At 46.8% G+C, this 27,634-nt stretch overlaps 2 protein-coding genes and 1 long non-coding RNA gene across 3 annotated transcripts in view; all 3 read left to right on the forward strand.

The window, feature by feature from the left end:
• LOC139060956 (uncharacterized) overlaps positions 1 to 27,634 on the forward strand; it is a 278,066-nt gene that overhangs the window by 179,449 nt on the left and 70,983 nt on the right. The gene's annotated exons all lie outside the window — the stretch shown is intronic.
• On the forward strand, positions 462 to 5,348 carry LOC139060954 (uncharacterized). The gene is made up of 3 exons (XR_011515118.1): positions 462 to 1,705; positions 2,697 to 2,824; positions 4,853 to 5,348. It is a non-coding gene; the product is annotated as an uncharacterized lncRNA (long non-coding RNA).
• Positions 8,986 to 16,701, forward strand: LOC139046840 (uncharacterized). Its single transcript, XM_070520752.1, has 2 exons — positions 8,986 to 9,526; positions 15,353 to 16,701. Exons 1-2 carry the CDS (start codon positions 9,233 to 9,235, stop codon positions 16,472 to 16,474), a joined length of 1,416 nt encoding a protein of 471 aa, XP_070376853.1. The 5' UTR covers positions 8,986 to 9,232; the 3' UTR covers positions 16,475 to 16,701.

The following is a 27,634-nucleotide window of genomic DNA, read 5'->3' on the forward strand; positions in this document are numbered from 1 at the left end:
TCGTGAATTTTTACGCCTCGCTGTCGCACGACCAAGATGTGAGCGTCTTTATCGAGCCATGATATCGCTGAAACTACGCTGTGACCTCGCAAAGTTGCTTCGTTCGGACGCAGCGAATAATCTAATCGCACCAGCAGAAGAGCGCCGATCGTCTCGCTCACGGTCCCGATTTGTGTACTGTACCCTCAGCGATGCAGCACAGACTGCGCCCCCCACCCCAAAATAAAATTCCCCGCACGAAACGTAGTAGTAACTACCCGCCTCTCCGCTCTAGTTAGAGACCACAACGAAGCAGCAGCAAACAGGCGGCCATGCGAGCAAGCAAACCTGTCAGAATAAACGTTCAATTTGCGCGGCCACCCCATGCCCAATGAAAAGCGACCGGAAGTGACGGCCGACGCTGTACCATCACTTCGGCGCGCGGCACGACGGGAAGGCGGAAGCTGCGCCATCATGCTCGTTTTCGCGTGCGTACGCGTCGCGCGCTGTGCGAAGTAATTTTAAACGTGTGATTAGTTTTGCGCGCGGGGTAGAAAAAGATGTGGCCCATGCTTTGTGTATTACTCGTGCCCCACTTCAAAGCAAAGCGTTCGTACGCACTGGAAGATGGATCCACGAAGGCTGAAACGAGAAGTTGCAAAGTGCCCGGTGGGTAGTACTGGCATGATGGAAACTTTCAGGCAAGTGCCCGTTTATTTGGTATTTGCTTTGTTCGCTTTAGAAATATCTCACTGTGATCTCGTAGCATAATTCATAATTCGCTAATGTAAGAGCAAGAGCAGCTGCACTCCTACTAGGGCAAGTTAACTACCTCGATCGCGTCCCGTGTGACTAATGTTTGTCAAATCTACATCGGGCGTGGTGCGCCTGCATAGTTACGCTTTGTGTCTCAGCGCTTGAACGTTCATTGATGTGATTCTCTTGTGCGTTCAGCGCGGCTGCTTGTAATACGGTCGTTCGCACTTCAGTTAAATGTGGTCGACCACTTTTGCGTCGCGTAGAAAAAGGACTGGCCTAGCCACCTTTCGAAGGAACCGGCGCGGTATTGGTTCTCCCTGATGCGGTCGCGTGCTGCTGTTGCTGCTTGCCGGACGCCTTCAGCATTTTTTCGGCTCGCTTTGTCTCTGCGTGTGCGCGTGCTCGCGCTCGGCTTGATTTGTGTGTGCGTGCGTGCGTGTGTGCGCTCAGCTCAGCTCGCTTTGTGTGTGTGTGCGTGCGTGCGCTCGGCTCGCTGTGTGTGTGTGTGTGTGTGTGTGTGTGTGTGTGCGTGCGTGCGTGCGTGCGTGCGTGCGTGCGTGCGCGCGCGCGCGCGCGTTCAGTACATGCCGGTTTGTATGGGCCGGCGTGTTTGCGCGTGTCTAGTGCGTACGTGTTTTGTGAGTGTTGTCTGTGGGTCGCTGTGTGTGCGTGCACGTATTAGCGTGTCTGCCTGCATGCATGTATGTGTGCTTGTTTGTGTTCAATGGGCGCGTGCGCGCGTTTGTGTCTGCGCTTTGAGAGTGCGTATACTTGTGTGTGCGTGTGGGTGCGTTTTGTGTGCGTGCGTGTGTATTGCATGAGGCGGGTAGAGTTTTACTCGCAATAAAACTCTTCCGATTTGGTGCAGCGAATGTTCCCGCCTGAAAGCCGAGTTTGGTTTCAAGCCACCCTGGACAACTGCTGTATGAGGCGCCGTTTCTCGGGAGGACCAGTGGGAAGGCGCCAAGTATACGCTTCGTCCTTTTGCCTCCCATGCACTGATAAATCAATAGCCTTGTTTATTATTGTGAAAGGAACGGTACATCCAGAGCATAAATAAATGCATAAATAATAAAATAAATAAATAATAATAATAAATAATAAAAAGCATAAATAATAAATCTGGTAGTGTGTTTTAAAGACGTGGATTTCCCGTTAGCCCACATTTCTTTTGATGCAGACAACCGCTGAAAATGTTAGCGGCAGGTTATTCGAGACGTTCTACGTATATAGCAATTGTCTTCAGGAGCTTTAATAAATTTTGAAAATTTGAAGTGTTGTGCTTTAGAGGTATCATATACAAGCTTTAGGTCTCCGAGTAATTTGCATGCCCTTCGAGAGCTGTCGCCTATAGCCCTATTGAAATTCGTAACTACAGTTTGGAGCACTGGGGAAGCTAGAAGGCTTGTCCTGGCTCTCGAGAAAGTGTTTAAGCTGGTGGTGTAGGTTGAGCAGTTTGGGGTTGGTAACACAAAGGATTTTTTATGCCTTAGCAGTAGGAGTGACACAGGATAAAAAAAATTGTATGTGTGTCAAGCACAGGAAGCTGCTCATATTGTAGAAGCATGTGTGTGCGTGTGTGTGTGTGCGCGCCCATGCATGCGTGCGTGTGTGTGAATTCTCTCCTCAAAAGGGAGTATGTGTGTAAGTGAGCTATTTCATTGCTGGTCTGTTTGCCAAGAATTGGCAAGAAAACACAATAATCAATTTAACTTGAAATAATAAACTTCAAAGCATACTGGCGTACTGGCGACAGCAGCATACAAGCATGCAGCTGTGTGACAATCTTAATGCATGACTGCAACATCTGGAAGGAGGCTTGCTTCTTCAGTAAGCAGCACAAAGTCCATATTCTTGGCTTTTCTCGTTCAAACCAAAACGAGGCTCATTGCCAATGATCTTGTCTTTTGCTCTAATAACATTTGTTTATCTTGTACTTAGAGCGTTGTTTCTCGCAGGTCATGCAGATGGTAGCAGCAATTTCACAATGCCCAGCCTTGGCGCCCCCCATCAAGAGCAAGCCACTTGCGTTTGCCTTCAGACAGATGGTTAATGTCTTCTTGAAAGCGGTTGAGAAGACAACATTGTAAGTAGATATAGTTGTGTAGTGTAATAAAATAAGTCAAGTTATAATTTAAAACTCGGGCTCCTCGTCTGCCTAAGCTTGATATGATGTGCAGTTGTGTGTGGTTGTAAATATTGCCGATGGTACAGTGCATACTGCAGGTATGACTGCTGATCCAAAGTATACATTTGCATTTTCTTGATGGTCTTTCATAATGAGGATTTTCTTTGTGCAAGAATATTCACAGAATGCCAGGGCATTGTAGCATCATATTCTTTATTGTGCATTCACTGCTAATTTCGTATGACCTTCCTGCAACCAATTTATTTGCAGGAAAGGAATATTTGTTTACTCTCTGCAATGAGCTTGTTATTTGCTCATTGCATTACACTCTTCTACCTTTAATTTATTCCCATATAATTATCAAAACCTTAAAATTTCAGCTGTTTTTATTTTGAGTACAACATCAAAATCAAAATGCACCGGATTGCAATCTAGACTGCAAGGGATTTGAAGAAATTACAAGAAACCAAGACCTCTCGGGAGCGTTAAAAAAACGTTTCCGCAGGTAATGTGCCTAATTGTACTGAGCTAGCTGCTCACGAAAATTGCTAGCATATTTCATTTCACATAGTTTTGCAGGATATAGCAGGCCTATCATAGTCTCTGAGCACAATCTTACCTCATTTGCATCATGAAAATGTCTCGTGCTGAATTTGGGACAAGTTTTGAAAAATGAATGTATCATAATTTTGAAACTGCACAAAGTATTGGTTGAGGCTAGACAGTTTTCAAACAACTTGACCATGTCGAACTTAGCCATTACAGGACGGAAAAAAAACATGCACAGGAGCACTCATTCAATGAAATGTGATGCTTGTGGTTATTTTCCACATGCAAAATATACTTTTAAGCGAGAGAGGGCAGGTAGCCAATTTACAACCATTGTGACTCATGCGGGTAGTAGCAACACAGGATGAGAAATGGTTGTGTCTCTGAGGTTCATTGAATATGTGAAAACTCATATAAAGTACACCCCCCCACCCCCTATGAGGGGTAACCGTGCAATATGTTTTGGGCAAGAAAAACGATTCTTCTAGGAGACAAGAAATTTCAGGCTCTAGTTGAGAGGCTACAGAAAGAAGGACCATGTAAATAGTCACAGATTAACATAAACTGCATCGGAGTGGCATCACAGTTTAGAGCATGAAGTGGGAGCATGAGGAAGGATCATAAGTTTAAATAAGGGAATACTACTTGTCAGTGCATTGCCAAGCTAACCCATTGAAAGAAGGGGGCGTGCTCTAAGAAAAATAGTTGATCACACATGCTAAATCTTCGAGGAAAGTATGCCAAAATGCCCATTCTTACTAAATTAGTAAATAAGAAATACACGATAAATTTTAGGATGCAGAAAATGTCTAATAAACTGCATTGTAGAGTTGGATATTGTTGGGCTGGATGCATGTATTTCAGGGCAAATCAGAATGCCAGTGGGGATTCCCTCATTTTCATTTTGTGTGCACACTCTGTAAAACAGTTCTCTTTGTCTGCTAGTGTAATAATGTTGTGTAAAAACAGTCATTTTTTAATGCCTTGTGCATTTAACTCTTAATGTGCCATATCCCGTAAGCTTCTCACCTGCAGTACTTATAAAGTGTAATGCAGATATATTGCAGATTTCATAATGTCAATTTTGTATTAAGGTCACATACACACTCTTGGACAAATGTCTGTTGTTGAGAAATGTCATTGGTAGTCTTTAAACTTTATTCACTCTTATTTTCTATGGTGAAAAGGCTACTGTAAATTTATGTTTTTGCTGCTGTATGTGCCTTGTGTTCACAATGACATAGTGGTTTAGCATTCACAGTAACATGCAATTCCTTAATTTGCAAAATAGAAACTTCTCCTACCTTTAACTTGTCTTGCCCAGTTACCTGACCAGTGCATTCTGCCCAGTCACATTAATTATCATTTTTCCGCAAAGTACGTGTGTAATTGCACGGTCTGAATTCTCATGATTCTCTTCTTATTTTGCTAATGCAGGATGCAAGATTCCAGCAATGCCATGCGCTGCATTTATTGGTCAAGATGCTCAGAGAATGGAGTCCCTGCACCTCGTGGTTAACCGTGAACATTTCTTTTTCTTTTGGAAAGCTAAAGGCCATTTGCTGCATTACTTGCATTTTTGCAGCTCAGATGTGTCCTATATTTTTCTAATTTTGAATCAATATTGGCTGTTCAGTATAAAAAATGACGTACAGCGTGAAGGACAAGGACTGCGAGAGACACACTCCACTGACTTTCAACAATATTTTATTGCGTTGCCACATCGTGTGTGTATACACAGAGGGGTCATGTGCAGAAAATGAAAGCCACTCGCAAGGGGTGTTCTAACAGCAAGTCATTGTAAAAAGAACATGGTCACTTGAATAAAAAAACATCACAATTTCTATCTGTTTAGATACAGAATTTCACTAGGGGTTAGCGTGATAGAGGGGCCACTAACGCACACACTACCCAGTTTTCTGGTGAAATCAGCTTCAATAATTTACCGGGTGAGCTGTGTCTCGCTGAAACTTACGTATCTTAAAGAGGGGCATGCAGCCGCAGTCCCGGCAATGAATGCCCAAGTGGCCTTGAACAGTGTTATTGACGTTGTTATAGTGCTCTCTTAAACGATCATTTAGGCGCCTGCTTATCTGTCCAATATATTTACTGCCTCAAAATGGGAATTTGGGAAACCACATTCGTTGCACACATCGCAAAACGTTTTCTGTGCCCGGCAGAGCAACAACTCTGACGTGATTCAGGCGCGTTTACACACTTACAGAGCCTTGCCAGCTTTTCAGGGGCTGAGAAAAGGACTGCGATTTCTGTAGGTTCCCTAATCTTTTTAGCCTATGGGAGACATCATGAATATACGGTAGCACTGCAAACCTGTGTCTTTCAACCGGCTGGTTCCTTGACCGAGCGCGCTCATCATGTTTTGTGCACTTCAGAAGCTGTTCCGCTATGCCTGAAATTAAGGCCAAAGGGTAGCCGACCCAAGAAAGGCAATCAGCCTGTGCAGCAACGCTATGTTGCATCTCGTGTGAGCAAGATTTATTGAGGCTGTTAAGGAGGCAAAGCTTTAAAATATCTCATTTGACTTTGTTGGACAGACAGGCAGGCGCCTAAACAATCATTTAAGAGAGCACGATAACAACGTCCATAATACTATTCAAGGCCACTTCGGCATCCATTGCTGGGACTGCGGCTGCGTGCCCCTCTTTGAAGGTACGGAAGCTTTAGCGAGACACAGGTCATCCGGGAAACTATAGAAGCAGATTTCACTAGAAAACTGGTTAGTGTGTGCGTTAGTGACCCCTCTATCGTGCTGACTCCTTGTGAAGTCTTGTATCTCAACAGATAGAAATTCTGTTTATTTTTTTCAAAGGGCGATGTTCTTAGTACAGTCACTTGCTGTTAGACACCCCTTGTGACTCATATTCTGCGCATGCCCGATTTTGTACAAATACACATGATGTGGCAACATGATTAAATATTGTTGGAAGTCAGCGCAGTCTGTCATCTCTCGCAGTTCTTGTCATTTAAGCTGTACGTAATTTTATCTCATTAATTGCAAACTATCCCAAGAAACTACCCTTGTTCAGTATAATTATAATGTTTCATACGACTATTTGCTGGCAAATGTTAACAGTGTGATATTTAACTTGAACTTTTGCATGACTGCCTATGCCTGTGTTCTTTTAGTAACCAGAGTATGGCTAATTTATTAAACCATATTTGCTAATTTGCATGCTCACATGCTATAGCATGCCTTAATCTTGAATTACTGCATCTAAGTGAAAATAATTTAGAAATTTACTATGTATTTTAAAACACTGTCCACATTTTGTGCTCAGCAAAATCGTTTAATCAACAGTGGTTTGTTTTTATCAGGCCTCCTACTGCACTTTGCACCCAGGCACTAGTAGATGTGGAATATGCACTCTTTTGATTTATAGTAAGAAAAGAACCTATTTTCAAACTACATATTGTATATGTACCAGTGCCTTAGAGTTACAAAACAAAAATTTATAGAAACTGGTATTGTAGTTAGAAAAACCGCTACACAGCACCTTTAGCCCAGAGAACTCTCGTTTCACAAAAGAGGACAAACTATGTAGGCACTAAAAAATTCTACGTATTTTTTGTGCTCAAGTAATCTTGTTGGAAATAGAAAATTAGCAATAAGGCTTCTGGCATAAACCTCACTTAAAGCATGTCTATGCTTGGAAAGTATTGTTTCAGTCTGAAAAATGTTGGCCAGTTATGCTTTACATCGACTTTCCAAACTTTTCATAATGCTTTGCGATTACATTAGTGTACAAAATAACAGGTGTCTTTCTTGTGCGTTTGCTCTGCATTTCAATTGCTTCCCTAATTCACCTTTGCAATATGCCTTTTTTAAGGCATCGAAACTTGAATTTTCGTTCACTGGAGCCTAATACTAAAAATTTATTCCTTTATGTGGCCCAAAACACTGCGAATCAACCTAGGCTCTTTCAGTGCCGCTATACATAGTTTCTTCTCTAATAACAGATTTGATCAATACATATATTTTAGGTACCTTTGTGGGGAATGTACATGTTCTAGTACTTACCGATGTGTTTGGTGATTGTGCATGTTTATATTTCATGTGATTTATGTATATGTTGTACTCTGTATTGCAGCATGCAATAAATATATTTGCGTTTTCTTGAAAATGCAGCATGTATCTTACCAGTCTGTGTTGCATGTTATTTGGATATGGAAATCGTGATAACCTTGGTGTTGATATACATGCTCAAAAGTGTCAAGTTTGCTAGGTTGTATTTGTGCAGCGAAGACAGGTTTTCCAATATACACCATGAATTACTAATATGTAATGTGATCCACACGTATAGGTGTTGTGTATGCCCATCGAAGCTTCAAGGCCGGCTGTTCGACAGTACGTTTGGTAGCCGAACTTGAACCTTCTGGCACACGCAATAGTTGCGCGAGGATTGCTGTACATAGTAGTTATTGAAGGCGTGTACTGCCGAATCTGCCTTCCATACACGCTAGAAATAAAAGGGTGTACACCCTTCCAACACCCACACAGATGGGTGTTAATTTGGACGAGCACCCTTACACCCTAAATTTATTTTGCTGGACACCCTTCCTTTAGGGTGCTATAGTGGCACCCCAACTGTAGGGTGTAGACAACAGCACCCTTAGGGTGTTCGTCTGGCGACAAACTGATTTACACCCTTAAGGGTGTTAAAATGTTTAGTGTGTAGTCGCTGCCCTGTAGCCCATTGTCTTACACCCCTTGGCGGGTCGACGGGAACGCTGTCGCGTTCCACTCTTGAAGGCGAAGCAGTAATGCATGAGTTGTTTCTTCGTCTAGCCGAACCAAATATAGCCAAGCAACAGCAGTTCACCAGGCTAAACAGTGGTTCAACAACTAAAATAAAGGCTAGTATGCTTCGCATCCTGGGCTTAACCTTACCTAAGCCACAGCCATTTTTTCTTGGTTGTGTGCGATACTACCAAGGGACGACGCAGAGAAACTAATTGTTATAAATTGTGGTATTCACACGTACTACTATTTGAAAACGTACTTAAGCTTGAAAAGAAAAAAATACATTTTTTACATAAAAATTTCATTCATTGGAAGAAGACAAACATTTCATTTTGTACAGTATACTGTGTGGAAGCAGACGGCAGACGACGGAAGTAAACTTCCGGGGAGTTCACTGCTTGCCGATTGGCTGCCCTCTCCGCCTCGTTCACAGAGATTTTGCATATTGCCCCTTTGTGACGTTGCAGCAACCGAACAGAACGCGTATCGAAGAAAGATATTCGACCGCGCCCTTGATTTCCGTTGCGTCATCGAAGTCGTCCCGTTCCAAGCCGCCACAGCGCCAATCGTAAGAGGAGCACACGTAACCCGTTATCGCCGGCGCGCAAAGAGGAATCGCGGAAACCTGCACGCTTTCCGCCACGGAGGAACGCGCATGCGCGCAGCAGTCGGTCTCGCCGACTGGGTTGCGACGCCAGAAGGTAAGGAGGTCCGTTTCGCCACGCGTTCGCGTGCTCTGCATTTTGGGTTGCGGCCGAGTGCACGTGACAACGGAACAAGCCCAATGTATATGCATGTGCCGAGGTTGAATCGGCGGTAGATGTATGGAACGGCTGTCGCCGACGATAACGAGGCAATTGTTCCTCGCCGCACTGCGAAGGTCAAGGTGAGATAAGTGTTGCCCATTCTACGCGACAGTGCGCGCGGGGCTCATTTTATCTCTCGTTGACGCTTATCTGGGCAAAGTGTCTGACGCCACCCAGCAGCGATAAGCTCGGTAAAGAAACCCACCGCGCTCTCGTGTGGGCGTAGTATTCGTGCCCGAAGACGACGCCATGCCGGATCACGGAGGAGGACGGGTGCACCGTTTTCGCGACCACATCTTCGCCGGCGTCAACTGGCGACCGACGCGGTTCGTCGACGAGGTTCCCAGTTCACGTGTGTGCGGCCTCTGCCACATGATCCCAAAACGGACGGTGCTGTTGCCGTGCTCTCACGCTCTGTGCCAATCTTGCCACGCAGCCAGTCTCGAAGAGGGCGTTGGCCAGTGTCCGTTGGATCGAGAGGCATTCGAAGAAGGGGAGTGCGTCGGTTATGAATTCCCGGCCAGGAAAGCGAACACCGTGAAGGTGAGGACTAAAGAAATAATAGCTGTCACTTCTTTCTTCTATATTTTTTTTTTGGGGGGGGGAGTGGGCGGTATGCAATTATGCATAAGTATTCCCATAATTCCACTGTGGCATATCTGCACGCCTAACGATTTGAGTGCCCCTTTTACCATTGCCGAACAGTAATAAACAAATTCACCGTCACCAAATGTTACTCTTTAGCGTCCATCAAAACTTACTAAATAGAGCAACACAAACTCACTCTAGGCTCATGTGAAATATTCCGTTGGAACTCGGTATCTACTTATTTCTTAGTGTCACAGATAAAAGAGAAATACAAAAATAGCAATACTTTGAAATATGCGACGTCACACTGACATTTTGGTGTCGTCGTTTCTGCGCTAAATTCAAAGGGAAGCTGGTGATAATCACTTCAGTGAGCATTCAGTGATAATTCAGTGATAGTTAATCACTTTGTATTCAAACATTCGTCTTCTTTCCCTTGAAATTTGCACTGGAACATCAGAAAACAAAGTTGGGTTCACTGCAAAATAAATTCATAGTTATTCTTCTAAAAGATGGTATTGCTTCTGAAAAACTATCATTTCTGCAAATTTTTTTACTTTAGGAAATTATCCCTCAACAGCTACTCCCCCGCCCCCCTCCCTGGCAACCGCCCTACATTGTAAAATATTTTACACGCTTAAAAGTGAAAAACGGTGTAAATGTGTCCATAACTCACACCCGTCGAGTGTCTGTTACATAAATAACACCCCTAGGGTGTAAGTTACAGACACACTTACATTTTATGCGAAGCATATTACGAGAGCTCAACCCAGCTCCTTAGGCGCGGCGGTGTCGCCTTCAATACCACGTGACACCGTGATGTCACGACAGAGGAGAAACGGAGCTCCAACTCGCGCCGTCGCTCGCGGCGTCGCGGCGGTATATAAGCAGCTGCGCTTGCCTCTGCTAGACACTTACGAGGTGAGATGCCTCCTGGAGACAGAGCTGAATGAGAAGCGAAGGTTGCGGCATGCTACAGAGACTGATTTTCTAGATGGCTTTGGCTCAACTCTTGCAAGATGGGCTGGGTGGGAATCGAACCAGGGTCTCCGGAGTGTGAGACGGAGACGCTACCACTGAGCCACGAGTACGATGCTTCAAAGCGGTACAAAAGCGCCTCTAGGCGTGCGTCGCTTGCTCAGGCGCTCATTTCGTTGCCGCGCCGAACGCTGCGTTGCTCGACGCTCACCGCGTCCAATGCGGGGCGCGTAGTCGCTGCGCCGTAGCCCATTGTCTTACACCCCTTGGCGGTTCGACGGGAACGCTGTCACGTTCCACTCTTGAAGGCGAAGAAGAGTAACGCATGAGTTGTTTCTTCGTCTAGCCGAACCAAATATAGCCAAGCAACAGCAGTTCACCAGGCTAAACAGTGGTTCAACAACTAAAATAAAGGCTAGTATGCTTCGCATCCTGGGCTTAACCTTAGCTAAGCCACAGCCATTTTTTCACATTTAAGGGTGTAAATTAATTTACGGTGTATAACAGTTATCTTGGCATGTAGTGGGTGACCGCATTTCTTTGAGGAGCGAGTTAGCAAGCGAAAAGCATATGGCGGTCTCCACTGCACAAGAATGCTGCTGTCCGCGTAGATGAGTTGGGAGCTGCAAGAATAGTTTAAGAGTGGGCGTATTTCTCATCGATTCTCGCTTGCCAAGGCTGACTCTTGTGTGAGAGTAGCTGTCTTGCTATTCAGAAGCATAATTAAGTGATTCACTTTGACCTAGTATTCGTGTTTAATGCATCTTTAATGTTTAGACAGCGGCAGACACTGCTGGTTGATTTTGAGCATAGCGTATGGGGAACCAGCGCTGGATAGGCGGCGCGTCGAAAAGAGTGCGTTGCACGCCGCCCTGGCGACGAAACGCGGCATATCCCAGCCGATCGACCAGACGACACACACGTGCGCGGCCGTATTATAGTTCGTATGTTTCCGTTTTCGCGCCGCTTCAAGTGTACAGTTTTCGTAAAGAAGCTAGCGCCATCAAGTGAAGAAATGGCGAAAGAAGCTTTTTAAGCTTTATATATTTTTCCCAGAGTGTCGCGGCGAGCACGTGTGTTTCTTTAATGGTTGCCCGTGTGCCGTTGCCATGCGTGCGGGGCAGCCTGCCTCGCAAATCTAGCAGCTATGGCCCCTGTCGTGCTGCGCTATGGTTTCGGAAGTATTACTTGGCCTGAAGACATTTCACATTTCTCTGGCTAGACATAAAAACATTCTGATGTTACTTCGCCACATCAGTCAATGGAGAAGAAAGCTTTATCGCATCAGCTGACTAGCGCAAGCAAGGGTTTCAGTGCTCCGATTCTGGATCCGTAACAACGCTGGCTACATCTAGCACTAATTACATAAATTTACCGGATGCATCTCAGCGCCGAGTCCTCATCCGTATGCGCATCTTAAAAAACACATAGGCGGCTTAGTCGCGCGTGCGCCGGCAGTACGCGCGCACACAACTCGTATTACAAGGCAGCTTCCCTCCCACATAAATTCTTGGCAATGAATGGATAATATTTACGTTTTGTATCGTTCACTTCGTGCGGTGGCATTGGAAGGGGCTTGGCGGTGGTATTGCGAAGGAAAAGTGGTTGGTACATATCCTGGATGGTGCATGCTATTGCTCACTTTGTTTCCGACGAAATGCCGACTGCATATTCTGCTGTTTGGCACTGGCCGCCACGGCTGACAGTCTTCACTACCGAATAAACCAAGCACACACGCGAAATTCGATTTAGAAACCAGCCCGACACCGCTTGACAGGAAGACAAGACAGGAAATTACTCCGCTCGCCTGACTGCTTGTATACAACGCCACCTCCGTTCTTGTTCGTAGGGTTTAGATGGAAAGACGCAGAAGGATACATCCTCCCTCATCCCGACGTAGTTGTGGTACTTGTATACGCAACAGTACAGTCAGCGTCCTTTTGTTTTCCTTCGACTTTCAGCGCACGCAACGCCACTACCAGTAACAATTTTCGTGCGCGGGAGCAGCTGAGTTGTGAACGTTCTCACCGTCAGGGCGGCGCTGTAGGTGTCGTGAGAACTCCAGCGCTGGTTCACCATACACTGGTTCACACGTGACTTCATGTAGAGGTACAGTGCCGTCCACTGTTAGGGCTAACACGACTCACCGTGGCCGCGCTACGCGGGGCGCCAGTGCGTCCGGCGCGGCGCATGCGCACACGGACCTCGGGGAGGCGCTTCGCGTCGTCTGCTACAGCGCTGGAGCTCTGGCTTTGCTGTACAGCACGCTTCGCTGGACCCACAGGTGACTGAGTGCCAGAGGCGGCGTCGCAGGAAGGCGGATTTCACTGACTGGAGCATATTCCAGATGGTTCGGTCTACAGCTTGCGAACAGTCTGCTTCATCAATATACATTACCGGAAACGAGCTTCTCACCACATAAATCACTTATCGTGTTTTTATAACTGATGAGGGTAAAAATGCAGTCGTTTTTTCGCGCTCTTGATTAGGCTGGGGCTATTTTATTTTACTCTCACAACACTTGGTGTAGTGCATACGGAAAAACCTATTAGGCGGGCTGTTCTTGGTTGGAGCCGTCACGTGATGAGCCTAGCGCGCCGTTTCGCGCATGTCTTGATGCTCGAACGAATTCACATAATTGACTTAAGAAAACGACCGAAACCCGCAATAAATTTCGCAGAAAGTTAGAGAGCGATTTTTCAATCACGCATCATCATGTTTGCCATGGATTGTACCATTAAGGAGGGCAATAATGTTACTTCGACAGCAACTAAGAAGTGATATCCGCTGCTTCGCGACTCGCTTATTGACACGTTAATGTCACTTGTAGGAGGGCATGGAGCGCTCTACGCGATGTAGAAAAGCGCTCTCCCCGACATAGCAACTGATTTGTCTTTACTCCCCCTTTTCAGCATTAATTCTTGTTGTCACAGTTTGGGCAAAATCACCGAAGCGGTGCCGGTCTTTTGACGGCTACCTGACGCGAGAAGTCGCATTCTCATTTAGAGAAATCGTCGATCAATTATTTGATTACATTGGTTAGGCGAAGTAAAACATGCGGCGCCGACGTTTTTTTTTTTGCTTGTTTTTTTTTCATGGAGTCGATCCACGACGCATGCGAATGCTGTTTCTGTCCATTTTGAATACGTAATTGGAGGGAAAAATCTACGTGTCCGTTTTCCAGCTTAAGTTACGTCTTGCCGGGTAATTAAGTCGTTATTCGCTTCTATTTCATTTCAGTACTTCCGCGGAATAGCCCATCTGCATGTTATCACTACCATATAATAAGTTATTAATTGTGCGGTATACGGTACGAAGCGACACATTGCCGCTGCCTTACTCCATACAGGAGGGCACCGGATAAATTTGGAGAGTAGGCGGAATAGATTTCCTTTTCTTCGGGGGGGGGGGGGTGTTAGGAGGGGGGGGGGCGGCAGAGTGAGTAAAACCTAAATATGAATAGGGCACAGGATCGCTTGCCGCAGACAAGCGATGCTGTTGGCGTCGTGGGGAAGTGGCCGGTCCGCGTGTTGGACGAACGCGGCCACGATAATGAAACCGGCGGTCATGAGGCCGGTCCGGTGTCGTCTGCCGACATCATGCCGGTGGTCGTCAAACGGGCTCGCCATTTGTAAAAGCCAAGCCAGATTGCTTTGGTCGGGCCAGTCTACTCTTTAACTGACCATGGGCGTCAGCCCGATCTGCCGCCGATCAGCACCCCCCCCCTCCTTATTTTCTTGCTTAGGTCATGGTATTCCCCATTTTAGCTTAATATGATGATGCGGTGCGGCCAACGGCTACTCAACTGAGTGACCGGCCGCTCGTGAGTTGAAAATTCTGGGATGACTCGTCAAATCGAGAGACACCAGAGGTGTTTCCATTAAACGCATTTCTGTCGACTTTCAGGATGAATTGCATTTTGTTCGCTTACTGGTTGCCATTTCATTTCGGCGATAAAAACGCAGTAACAGTGCAGAATAGTTTCATTTCCCCGGTGCACTTTCGGAAGCTAGTCATGTCGCGAGTACCGGAAAAAATAAAGATGACGCACTGTAGATCTGTGCCTACAAAACTATTCTCAAGGCGTTATATCGGAGATGACAAAAAGGCCAATGAAAATTGAATAGAATCGTCCAGGCTTACAAGAAGGATGGAAGAATAGCGGATGCTCCCCGTAAAGCTCGGCAAACAGTGACCACTGAAGCTGAATACATGAGCATTGTTGAGCAAGTGAGCAATACATGAGCAAATTAACAACAGCCTCAGGTTGGGCGACGTCTCTGACACGACTATCATGCGTCGCCTCTACGCCCCAGACTAATAAAGATCGCGAAAAAATGACTGTATTTTTACCCTCATCACTTATAAAAAACACACTAAATGATTTATGTGGCAAGAAGGTCGTTTCTCCTAATGTATATTGACTAAGCAGGCTGTTCACAAGCTGTAGACCGAACCAGCTGGAAAATGCTGCAGTTAGTGAAGTGTGCTTTCCCGCGACGCGGCCTCTGGCACTCAGTCACCTGTGGGTCCAGCGAAGTGTGCTTTGCAGCAAAGCCAGAACTCCAGCGCTGTAGCAGACGACGCGAAGCGCCTCCCCGAGGTCCGTGTGCGCATGCGCCGCTTCGCCGGACGCAATCGCACCCCGCGGAGCGTGGCCACGGTGAGCCGTGTTCACCCTAAGAGTGGACGCAACTGTACGTTTTGAAAGTTGGGGACAGGGATGCAACGGGCCTTTAGTAAAAATGTTTTGTCGTTAAAAAAATCGTAATGTGTGGTTTGTTCATTTTATTTCCTCTTAAGGTATACTGCTGGAACGAAGCTCACGGCTGCGAGTACACGGGCACCATGGACCGCATACTGGAGCACTACGAGAACGACTGCACATTTCACACCGTGGAATGTGCGGGATGCGGCGAGGGAGTCCAGCACAGATACCTGGCAATGCACTACGCGGCCGGATGCCGTGCCCGTGTTTCTGTCGCGATCACAGAGTCCTCGGAGCATACAGCATTGACCCTTGCAGACGTGAACGCTGCCCTTGAAGACGTGAAGGCGATGTTGGGATGCTTGAACCACGACCAGCTGCTGCCAGTGATTCAGAGTCAGTTCAATGAGCTTAAAGAAGAAGTCAGAAACCAGGAAGCCAGGTTCGCCGAGATCACTCGCGAGCTCGGAGCATGCGAGAACAACTTAAAGGGCGAGATGGCTCAAATCGCCGCCACGATTTCCTCGACCGTGTCCCAGCAGCGGATGTCTCAGCAAAATCCATTGGAGGAAGCCAGCACGTCGAGGTCGCTGTCGTTGCGCTCGGAACAAGAAGATGAGATACGTCGAAAGTGTGAACACTCAGCCCACCTGGAACACTCGCGGCAAACTTTCCCGAAGCCTGATTCCAGCCGTGTCATTGCCCGTTGTGAGACTGAGTGCGGTGACGTTCGGCATTTGAACAGTGCGCTGTTACGACCCGCGATACTTAAAGGAATTTACTGCGTGGCATATCTGCTCACCCTAGAAAACATTGAGGAAATCATTCAGTGGCAGGGAGGCATAAAACAGTTTGCCGAGATTAGGGTGCAGCACATGGAGGACACGTACTTTACCATTGCCGTTTGGAAGTACGGCGATTGTGCAGCTTACCTCGTTCTGCAGCTCCAGTTTAACGGGACGCGGGTGGACTCCAAGTGTTGGCCGCCTTTCTGGAGAGTGGACGCGGTGTATCCATTCCATAGAGCTCGGTTGACTCCCGCTGCCGAGCGTTGTTGCTGCAACCGCGATGACCCCTCATTGCCACACTTCCACCTCAAATTTGCTGCAGACATTGCCTCGCTGAAGGATAACAGCTATGTCCGAGACGGAAAGATAGAGCTCCTTATCATACTCGACGATACAGATAAGTACGGTGGGATCACAGGAGCACCCTAACCTTCGTCATCGCAGAATGTGCACTGCACCGGAGAATCCTCCTCGCCACATCACAAGATGTGTCACAGGAGCTTAGCGAATTTTCGATCTCCATTCTAGTAAATAAAGTAAGCTCTGCGACATCTGCTTTTTGGAAATTTGCTATCCCTAGTAACTGTCAACCTATTCTTTTCTGACAGTACTCGCCGTTCGTTCCCTTTGATTCTTGTGCTAATACAGTTTTTGTTGCGAAACGTTGTGTTCCTCGAGTGGTTTCTAACCTTACGGCGTTCACCCCGATACTTTCCTCTCGATTATTGCCCTGCGGCTGTTAAAGCGATTGATTTCAATGCGATATTCGTGTTTGATACTACGCTGTAGTACCGCGTTGTCCCTTGTCCCAAATACACGTCCAATGTTTATGCGTCGCATCGCGATTATTTATTTATTTATTTATTTATTTATTTATTTATTGTACCTTAATTCAATGCCCGAAGGCGTTAAAGAAGGGAGTGGATCAAAATACATAGCATGTGCAGGGTATAATAATATTTTAAAAAATTGAAAGTGCGGATTAACAAAAGTATTCTTCAATAGTAGTTCTAAAAGCATATGTATTGGTTATGTTAGCAATTGAGGCCGGCAGATCATACCATTCATTGATATATTTAGGAATAAATGAATAAAAAAAATAGGCTCGTGCGACAGTGTGAAACGCTCAATTTATGGCGATGGTCAGTACGAGATGATATGTATGCAGGTTCGGACAAAGGTTCACTTTTTAATTCCGGATTGTAATAATAAATTTGTGCTGCAGTGATAAGCGTGCTAACTTCCTACGGGATGAGAGGAGAGGGAGGTTTAACGTAGCCTTCATAGATGTTACGCTTGATGTCCGAGAATAGTTAGTAAGAATGAAACGTGGGCTACGATGTTGTATAGACTCTATTGCATTTGTTAAGTAATCCAAACCAGGCTCCCATACAGAAGAGGCATATTCAAGCTTAGGACGTATTAGTGTTTTGTATAAGTAGCTTTAAGTTAGCGAGTGGCATAGAGAAATTGCTACGGAGTTAACCAAGCGTACGGTTAGCATTGTTAGTGATGTGCTTTATATGTGTTTGCCAGGAAAAATTAGACCTTATGTGGACGCTTAAGTATTTATAGCAACTGACTTCTTCGAGTACAGAATTCTTCAAGTGATATTTGGATAGGATACACGAAGCAGTATAGCGGGAAATTCTCATTAGCTTCCACTTTTGGCTGTTTAGTCCCATTTCCCAAGTGTCGCACGAGTTAGTTAGCTTGTTTAGAGCAGATTTTACTTTTACAGTGTCAGAATTTTATGATATTTCTCGGTATATGACACAATCGTCTGCAAACAACTTCATGAAGGACGCTACACAGTTAGGCAAATCATTAATATAAACGAGAAAAAGCAAGGGTCCGAGAACAGAACCTTGCGGCATCCCGGAACTGACAGGGCAAATCGAAGGGTCAAAATGCTCAGCTGAGACAAATTGTGCTCTATTGGATAAGAAGTGTTCAATCCGCGAGATAATATTACGGTGAATGTTGAGTTTATCTAATTTTAGACAAAGTAATTGGAGAGAGACGAGATCAAATGCTCTAGAAAAGTCTATGAAGATGGTGTCAATGTGAAATCCATTATCCAACGCGGCACCGATTTCATGTTTAAATGAAATAAGTTGAGTATCACAGGAAAGCAATTTGCGGAACCCATGCTGACGAGATGAACAAAATGAATTTGTTTCTAGGACGTTGACGAGATTAGAGTATATTATATGCTGTAGAATTTTGCATGGCACACTGGTTAGAGAAATCGGCGTGTAATTTAAAGGGTAATTCACGTCGCCAAACTTAAATAATGGAACCACCTAAGCGACTTTAAAATCCTTTGGTAATCAGCACGACAGAATAGATTGCGAAAAGATGTTGCACAAAATTATGGATGAGTACACTTCGGTATTTTTCAAAAACTTAGAACTAATATCGTCTATTCCTGACGATGACGAAATCTGTAACTTACGAATCTAGTTCACAACACCGTCGTAATCAATTAACAAGGGCTCCATCTGAGGAAAATTGATCTTAGCAACTTCAGGTACAGAAGCACAGGGCAACGGGTTATGCAAAAATGATTTCGAAAACACTTCATTGAGTCCACAAGAACATTCTTCTTGCGGAACAACACCACCATCTAACTCAGTTAACGATATTGTGTTACATTGGGAACCCTTGACAGTTTTCCGAATTTTTTTAGTATTTCCAGTTAGCAGAGATGGAAGTGTATTGAAAAAGAAAACCCGTTTAGCTTCTTTGACTGCGTTTTTAAACAGTGAAGCAACCTGCTGATACACACGCCAGCTATCACTTGTGTTCCGCTTTCTTAGTTTGACGAAAGAGCCGCTTCGTCCTGTTCAAGATACGTTTTAGGGATGCATTAAACCACGCTGCTCGATTGTTATACCGGACAACTCGCAGGGGTATGTGTTTTTGTAGCAATTCATTAAATGTATTTTTAAAAAGCGACCGGTTCTGTTCAACGCTCCGAGTGTAAGAGTCCATTCGTCCATTTGTCCAAAGTCCATATGGGCCACTTATCATCGTTAAGGTTTGCCGCAATCGCTTGAATCTCGGTTTGCTGTGCATCGCCTTTCCATTCCGCCGTACTCGAATGGTTGCGTCCTTGTGATCAGCTTCTGATGCGTCACACTGCCTAGCAACAGCCAATCGCGCCCACCGGTGACCCTCGGGGATGGAACCCCCGACCCTTCAGAAATTAAAAGTGAGGAACAGGACACACGAATGATTGCGTCACCACGCTGCTTCAGTGCTTTGAAATTTGGGTGGCGTGTTCCACGTAATCCGGACACCGCCTGTCACGTCCACTGCTTCCTTAAAAAAAATGGGGTTTTATGTGCCAAAAGAACTTTCTGATTCTGAGGCACGCCGTAGTGGACTCCAGAAATTTCGACTGCTTAGGATTCTTTAACGTGCGCCTAAATCTAAGTACACGGGTGTTTTCGCATTTCGCCTCCATCGAAATGCGGCCGCCATGGCCGGGATTCGATCCCGCGACCTCGTGCTCAGCAGCCGCACACCATAGCCACTGAGCAACCACGGCGGGTGTCCACTATTTCGTCTTGCGTCCCGTCTGAAGCCGCAGTTCTTTTCCTCTTTAAACAAAGATTCGAGGCCCGTGTGCTCGTATTTCCAGCACCCCCAGAAGGCAATGCCGTAGAGGAAGAATATGGCATTATATTACTGCGTGTTTTATTTCAATGTTGACAGAAATACTTTTTTTTATTCGCCTGCGGAGGTCGGCAAAAATCTACTTATTGCTATGAAGTACTCGGACATGTATGGAACATACTTGAATTGAATCAGTATTCAACTAATTACTTGAGCAGATATACTGCAATGCACGCACTGAAGCCAGCGATTTCACAAGGCTCGTCCGCTTCTGATGAAATTTCGAGTGTGGCACCAGGTTGGACACAAGCGCAGTCAAAGTTGCGGTGAAAATGCGCTGTTGTTCCGCTTCCTTTTTTCTTTTTTTTTCAACGACACACCAATCCCGATCGCAGGGGCCGCATTTTGATGGGGGAGAAATGCGAGAACACCCGTGTACCGTACACGCTTATGTGCACGTTCAAAAAAACCCCCGGTGGCCAAAATAAATCCGCAGTCCCCTACTACGGTTGCCTCATCACATCGTGGTTACGGTTCGTAAAACGCCAGAATTTGAACAAACATCACACACACACAACAAAAAAATGCCTTATACGCATTGAGGCTAGAATGTTGCTGCAGCACCATCGCAGGTTGTTGCAAACTTCCGGAACACGAATCTAAGCGGCGCACGGCGACTCTTATCGCACGACGAATCGCACGGCGATTCGCGCACGGCGAATCTAAGCGGCGCACGGCGACACGCGGGAGGGTCCAACCCTCGTGTGCTCGGATACGTGGTGTCGCAACACACCAAACGCCTGCTGACGCAGACGCCCCTGCGGGGGACGTGATCGTCGTCGCTTAATAGATGCTGCTGCTTCTCGGTGAGACGAGTGGTCTCTAACCATTTTTCTCAATATTGCCATTTCCTTTCGTATCAAAGGGCATTCCTTCGAGGATGCATCATGAGGGCCGCTACAGTTTGTGCACTTCAGCACATTGGCCTCGCACGTGTTAGTGGTGTGGGGCCCAGTGCAGCGAGAACAGACGGTAGTGTTCTTGCACACACTACTCACATGTCCAAACTTCATGCATTTCCAACACTGCAGCGGTTTTGGTATAAACGGACGAACTGCGTGTCGAAAGTGGCCCACTTTTACATGCGGTGGGAGGGATTCGCCCTTAAATACGATCTTAACACACCGTGACGTGCCGAGGCGAAACGCGTTTGTGATGATGGTGTTTTCGGTAGCCGGCTTGATTAAGATCGACAGATCGGAGTCGACAATGGTCTCGTCAACATCGTAAATTACGCCAGTACTGACTTGTTTGCCCAGCGGAATATGAGGGCGGACTTTCATCCCGTCAAGTTCCGTGACATTGCGCAAAGAATCCAACGCCGTTGCGTGTTCTACGTCAATCGCTAGGACGTTCTTACGGGTGTTCACTCTGATGTCCTTGATTTCATTCGGAACTAGCGCCTCTAGATGTGAAGACACGGCTTGCCTGTTGAGGCGTCTCAGGTTGTCAGTGGCGAGAACTGGCGCGAACAGGATGGTGAGCTCCTCGGTATTGCGCGAAGATCTCACGGTGGACTCACTCGAATTCGATGATGCGCTGAGAAATCTTCGCTTCGCTTTACGACTCCGCACCAGCTCGAAGGTGTCGTCACAAGAATCTTCACTGCTGACATAGTACTGCATCGTGTCGTCGCTGTCAGTGTCGCTCTCGGTGCCGTTGCGCTTCCTGGAGGCAGCCGTCGCGGGCACTGCCGACTCCGGCGGACGCGCGTGAGACTCCATCTCCGTTAAGGTTAAGGTTAAGTCGCAGTTCAAGGCAGAGTCCAAGAAATGCACAAAATGAGTAGAGCTGGAAGACTCGGCGTTCTGCCTGAAAGGCACTTCGTCTTCTTATGTAAGTGTCCACCTAAGTGTACATTGTTACAATAGCCCGGCGGGGTTAATGACCTTCTAGCCTCTGCCGCACCACTGCGACGAATAGCTTCGCGAAGCCAACAAATGCGACTTCCTCGGAGAGACTACCGGTGCCAGGAGGGCAATGAAGGTTTGGCGGACCGAGTATTGTTTGTTGGTTCACTGTCGCCTTCACGGACCAATGGGAGCAACACACTCCTGGAAAATGGTGTTCCAAGGCTTTACCTCACGGACCCCGGTAACCACCACGGTCGCTTGACAAACACCCCAGCGAGCTGCAGGGTCATCCCAGGAACCAAGACGCGCCAGCTAGAGCCAAGTGTGACAGACCCTGTCGACGAGGCTCCCCCCTCCTTTCTGTGTGTGTGCAGTGAACAAAGGTGCGGGTGCGAGTTCGTGATTTCTCGCCCTCAACGTGGGTTCTTCGACGACTTTGGACACTCCGACTGGACGAAGGTTGGACGGCAGTTTCCCTAGCCTAGGGATCTAGGCAGGACAGAGGGTATTTAAGAAGACGTTTGTAGGCTCATCGGTGTGCTTCACTTCCGTCATGCTGGACTGATGGGATGTGATGTTCGCCATTCTTCATATAGATAACTTAAATAAACCCACTACTCGTCGTTCTCGATGAGAACATGTTCTTCACTTCAACAATGTCCTTAGCGTGGATGAGTTGGACGACGGCATGCGCCAGCTACCCCTTTTTACATGACCGGTCCCAATCCTTACAACATATCCATTTCATCTGCTCCTGAAGTTATGGTTGACTGGTTGGCTCCTGTCTAAAGGAGACAGGCGCTCCACAGTCAGTCAGCAGTTCTGCGGCAGACGAAGTGGACATGTCCACAAGGTGGACACTTGTAGAATGGACCCCACGCACTGCCTTCTGGTGGAGACTGCAGTGGACGGGCGGAAATGAAAGTACTTCCAGCTAGTTCTGGCACGTTGCGTCTTTCGACGTGTTGCCCAGCTGTTAGGGCTCTGTAGAACCTTCGTTTGATAGCACTGGCAGAAGAAACAGGTGTATTAGTCCCAGAGAATGTCCCAGAGGCACGCACTCGCCTGCCCCCCACCATGGGAATGGCAGACCATTGAATGCGAAATCTCTTTCGTAGAAATATCTAAGCGGGCGCCAGACACACACATACAATTCGATTTCCGTGAACTTCGGGAGAAGTTCTCCAGTACAGAATACTATGCAGACGCTTCCAAGTCCCGTAATGTAGTTTCCTATGCAGCTCTGGGACGTTCGTTTTCAGTATCCCGTGCACTAAATTCCCACACAAGCATCTTTACAACAGCAGTCTACGCTATACTCTCGGCTATTCAAAACATAAGGCTCACAAACCTTGTCAGCGCTATTGTGTTTACAGATTCATTATGTGTAGTCACAGCCATACTTAGCCCCCAAAAATATAGGAATTCAATTTTTAGTGAGCTGTACAGTCTGTTGCGCCCGATATACATGTCAAATCAAGTGATCTTCATATGCTGGGTAGCTGGTCACACAGGTATAAGAGGCAACGAAGCTGCTGACGAAAGTTCTACGGCAGTAACTTTTAGCGACACAGATGGAAATATCCCCATCCTTGCCACAGACTTAAAGGCTTTTCTACGGCGTAAATTGAGGGATCATTGGCAAGGCAAGTGGGACAAGCAATGGATAAGCTTAACAGAATAAAACCCAAACTGGGTAACTGGATAAGTGGGAAAACAGCACGGTACTAGGAAGTACTTCTTTGCCGATTAAGAATAGGCCACACATACGGTACTCACTCTTATCTCTCGACTAGGGGCGATCCACCAACCTGTAGAAAGTGCGGCAATGGTCTGACAGTGCTCCATGCTCTCATTCAGTGCCCTGCAATAGAAACAGGGAGGAAAAAGTATTTCCCTTGTGATATGACGAAAATATACCTCTTCACCGGCATTTTTTCTTAGCGATGAACCGCTTTTTGATTTGCAAATAGTTTTAGATCTCTTAGCTGAAATCGACACCCTGAATATCATTTGGCCAGGCAACTTTAAGCACATGACTAACCACCCTGCTTTCAAGGGCTCTATAGAAACTGTGGTGTCACTGTTCTGTTTTATTGCATCACGTTTTAGTGAAAGTCCATTGCCTTAGCTCACATAACTACATAGTATGGGTCATTATTTTAGCACCTATATATTCTACGCCACTTACGGCGGCAGGTTTTAGGCCCTTTCACAGCCATGTCACATCTGCCGTGAGGTATTCATTGTGTACGCTATCCACAATACAACGTTAGCATTACCACTTGTCATGGCGCTCTTTCGCCAAACGGCCCTTGCGCCATAAAACACCACACATCATCATCATCTTTCGTTGTGTTCTCGTCGCATCAGCTTAGCTGTTTCCTTTTAGGTGTTCTTACCGCATTTTCTGAGCGTTATGTACAAAGGTTATTCCTCCGAGTCACACTGTGCCGTCCTTTGACTGCGCCAACAACCAGCGGACGAGGAAGCTGCTCATGCATGAGCTCGGCGATCGATCTTCACCGAGACACAAGTTTGTGTTTGTGTGCAGTACATTCCGCTCTACAAGATTCCAGAGGCACTTGAGAACCGGCACTGTATGATAGGGGCCTTAAACAGAAAGAACTTTGTGCCCAGCAAGCTTCTACTCGGTTCCCGGTTCTATTTCCAGATGGAAACCTCGGAGATCAACCCGTATAGACAAAACTGCGTTTCGATGTGGAAGAAAGGTAAGCAGAAAGCTTTCTGGCGCACCTGTCGAGTTCGTAAGTTCTGCAGTGATTGCCACGTTACGGAAAATAAGCAAGACTGCACGGAACTTGACGGTTTTCGTGCACTGTGTTATTCATGCGCGTAAACAAGCCTCATTCGAGTAGATGTGACCGCGAAAAGGCAGAGCACTATGTGAGTAGCGTGCAAAGAAACAGAGCCGCCGACGAGTCAACGCCTAACTTGATCTTTCATTTATTTATTTTTTTCATTCCCACAATGTGTAGGTGCTTGAACACCTATAAATTTTCTGATGCTCGCACTTAGCTTCACGACAAGCACGTTCAGTCGTTGCTGACAGAGCTGGTGCCACCTTCAATGTTGTCTTACATGAATAACCAAACTATTGCGTGTTGAATACGGACTGCGAGGGAGAAAAGAATGAAGGGCCCGTAACTCCTTGCACACGCGAAATAAGATGTAATACTTTTAATTCGTGCACACTGGACTGGCCTACAATAGTTTGTTACGTGGCCTAGTGTGTCCGCTGTCAGTGCAGAACGCTGCTCATCCTTGCTTCAAACGTGTCGAAGTCTTACGTAAACACCCAAGAGTTACAGCTCTCCCTAGGACAGCGTGCAGAACTTGAAAAACAAGTTTGTTCTACTCATATCGATCGCGGTGTGCTAAGACCAGTGGACGATCGAGACGACAAATTCGTTTACAAATGCAGCACAATCTATGACGCCAGCGCGAGGCACAAATATGCAAGAACATGCAAAAAAAAACTATAGCGCACTGGATATCCTCTAGTACCTTTTCATACAGCGCTTCAAGCCACAAAAAAAACTTGGGTAGGTATACAGATATCGCAGAAAGCAAGCTAGGCTAACTGGACAACTTTCCAACTGCTGTGAAGCAGACGACGCTAGAGTTGTGTTGAATAAACACTGTGCCGTAGGCCCTTCTCGCAAAGTTATCTCCGCAGAATACATCCGTGACCTGAAATGTCATCGCTTTAAAGGGGCCCTGAACCACCCCTCGCGCTTGGTGAAATAACATAGTCCGCGGGTAGCACAAAGCTGTTGTGAACATCTCAGCCAAGTTCTGCTGTCGTACGCGGTCCGTGGAGCTCGCAAGCGGAGCGCGAAGTCACCTTTCTCTCAAACGCTCTCGTTTCAAAAGCCCCATGATCCTCGCCCTTTTCTGTGTGCTCGATCTCGTCATAAAGCACGCTCCAATACGCGGCTGCTATTGGTGGCGGCGCTCGGCTACACCGCGGCCGCCGCGAGGTGCCGCCACGAGTCCAGTGGATAAGCGCATAGAGCTTCCTGGGAAACTCTATCGCTAATCGCACTGCGGATCTCTGAGGACAGCCGCGTTCGGCTTACGTTTAGAGCGGCATAGGCAGTGAATCGGAAATTTCAACTGCGCGCCACGGTGACGTCTCCGCCTTAGCCTTCGCAGTGCAAGGCATCGGAGGAGGAAGGGGAGCACAGCTGAGGCCGTGTTTGATTGCCGAGGACTACGCTTCTGCTGAACGCATTGAAATACTTTTTGCGGGAAAGTGGTTCTGAAATAGCCTTTCTTCACATCAAATGTCTTTCTCCACATCGAGAAAAAGTGGTTCAGGGCCCCTTTAAGCACTAACCCAAGCTTGTATCTGCATCAAATTATCGACCCGACCGCCCATACCCACGGTTCGTATGATCGGCATGGGTTTTTACGTCAATGCGGCATTTTATAAAAATAAATGTCGTGAAACATTTCTCTACCATATTGAGGTTATAGATTGTTTATATTAGCTAGTATAGTAGGCAGTGGATTAAACAGGCGCTCACTAATAATAACTTGTCGCTGACTGACGTCGATGGTTTATCGTCGGTCTCATCTATAGTGGACAATGAAGGTGCGGCGCCTGCCACGCCACCTGGTTGTGCGCTTCTTCACTCGAGCATTGTGAGAAGCCTGGTAGCTACCAGGGCGCTGTTCCTCCTGCACAGCCGGAGTGTCCTTGCGTGCTGCCTGACGACAACATATCGTGACCGTGTGTAGTAAGAACACCGACCGAGTTGTTGAAGTGCTACGCTAAAATCTTGCTATTGCTTTTAGTGCTTCACCCGTCAGGCTAAACTTCTAAACATTGTTATTCTTCTATTGTAATGATGTCTGTATTGTTGGCTTAACTATGCCATACGTGTATCTGCTTGCTCCTTTCACCGATATCAGTTTACATGCGGAAGCTTTGTTCGCGGCGTGCAATGTGCTCGCTGACGATAAGAAAGCAGCCGTTATCTCGTCGTTTCTGAACTGTTCAGCAATTTCCAGAAGCGCGATGGCGTACACTCGGCCACAAAATATTTCGGGACACGCGAGTGCGTGCCGAAACTGCCCGGCGCGCGTTCTGGCGGCGCACCCCTGTGGCGCGCATGCGCGTCCCTCCGTGACTGCAAGCGTGCATGTTTCGCGCGCTTCCTCCTTGCGCGCCGGCGGTGTGAGAGAGTAGCCGCGAGGTGACGCTGCTACGACCGGCGCTTTCGCGGCTTCGACGGGCGCGACAACGCGAAGCATGTGCTGGCGCGCTGTGCTGCAGACGCGTTCAACGCGACAGCGTTAAGGATCCCGTGCCGCAGGGAATCTGGCGTCCGGCGTCGCATTGGTAAAAAGATTTTACAACCAACGCGATAGCGTTAAAACGGACGTTCGGGCGAGTTGGCAAGGCATTTTAAACAGAAAAGCAGGGCATGGCACCCTGACTTCACTCAAACACAGGTTTTAAGTAAACGTAGTAACCGACTAATGCGTGAAATCAACGAAGCAGCCCATATCGCCTGGTTAAAAGACGCGTGCGTCAGTAGCCCCTCCTTAATGATTTCGTACAAAGAACTGACAGATTTAGCGGTGGGGGCGGCGGGGGGGGGGGGGTATATAATACTTACAGTTATCTTCTTTGTTCAGTGCGGCATGTATGATTGACTGTGAACCTACGAATTTTTTTTCTCTTGTCTGGATCGAGCGGCTATATATTCCTCGTTACAAGCCATAAACTTCAATTGCAAGTCAGGGCTTGTCCGTGTCGTGTCTCCCTCCTGGTCCCTGTCAAAATACGCGCTGTTCTGTTTAAGAAAGCGTTAAGGAGGCCGTGTGGCACGAAATCAGCCGTCCGGGGTCGCATCGGCAACATGATTTTACAACCGCGTATACCCAACGATGATGCAAGGCATTGACTGAAATAATTGAATTTCACAAGCTCAAATACGCAGACAAATCATAAACTACGACTTGCGTACACCTACAGACGTGATAGCTATCGGATTGTAATTTCCCTATACCAGTAAAG

Source organism: Dermacentor albipictus, chromosome 6 (genome assembly GCF_038994185.2).
Source record: "Dermacentor albipictus isolate Rhodes 1998 colony chromosome 6, USDA_Dalb.pri_finalv2, whole genome shotgun sequence".
Classification (NCBI taxonomy): domain Eukaryota; kingdom Metazoa; phylum Arthropoda; class Arachnida; order Ixodida; family Ixodidae; genus Dermacentor; species Dermacentor albipictus.

Bases quoted from the DNA above. Each gene is read 5' to 3' on its own strand.
- LOC139046840 (XM_070520752.1), top strand. From the start codon at position 9,233: ATGCCGGATCACGGAGGAGGACGGGTGCACCGTTTTCGCGACCACATC. The intron at 9,527-15,352 runs GTGAGGACTAAA...TTTCCTCTTAAG, and splicing joins GGAAAGCGAACACCGTGAAG to GTATACTGCTGGAACGAAGC.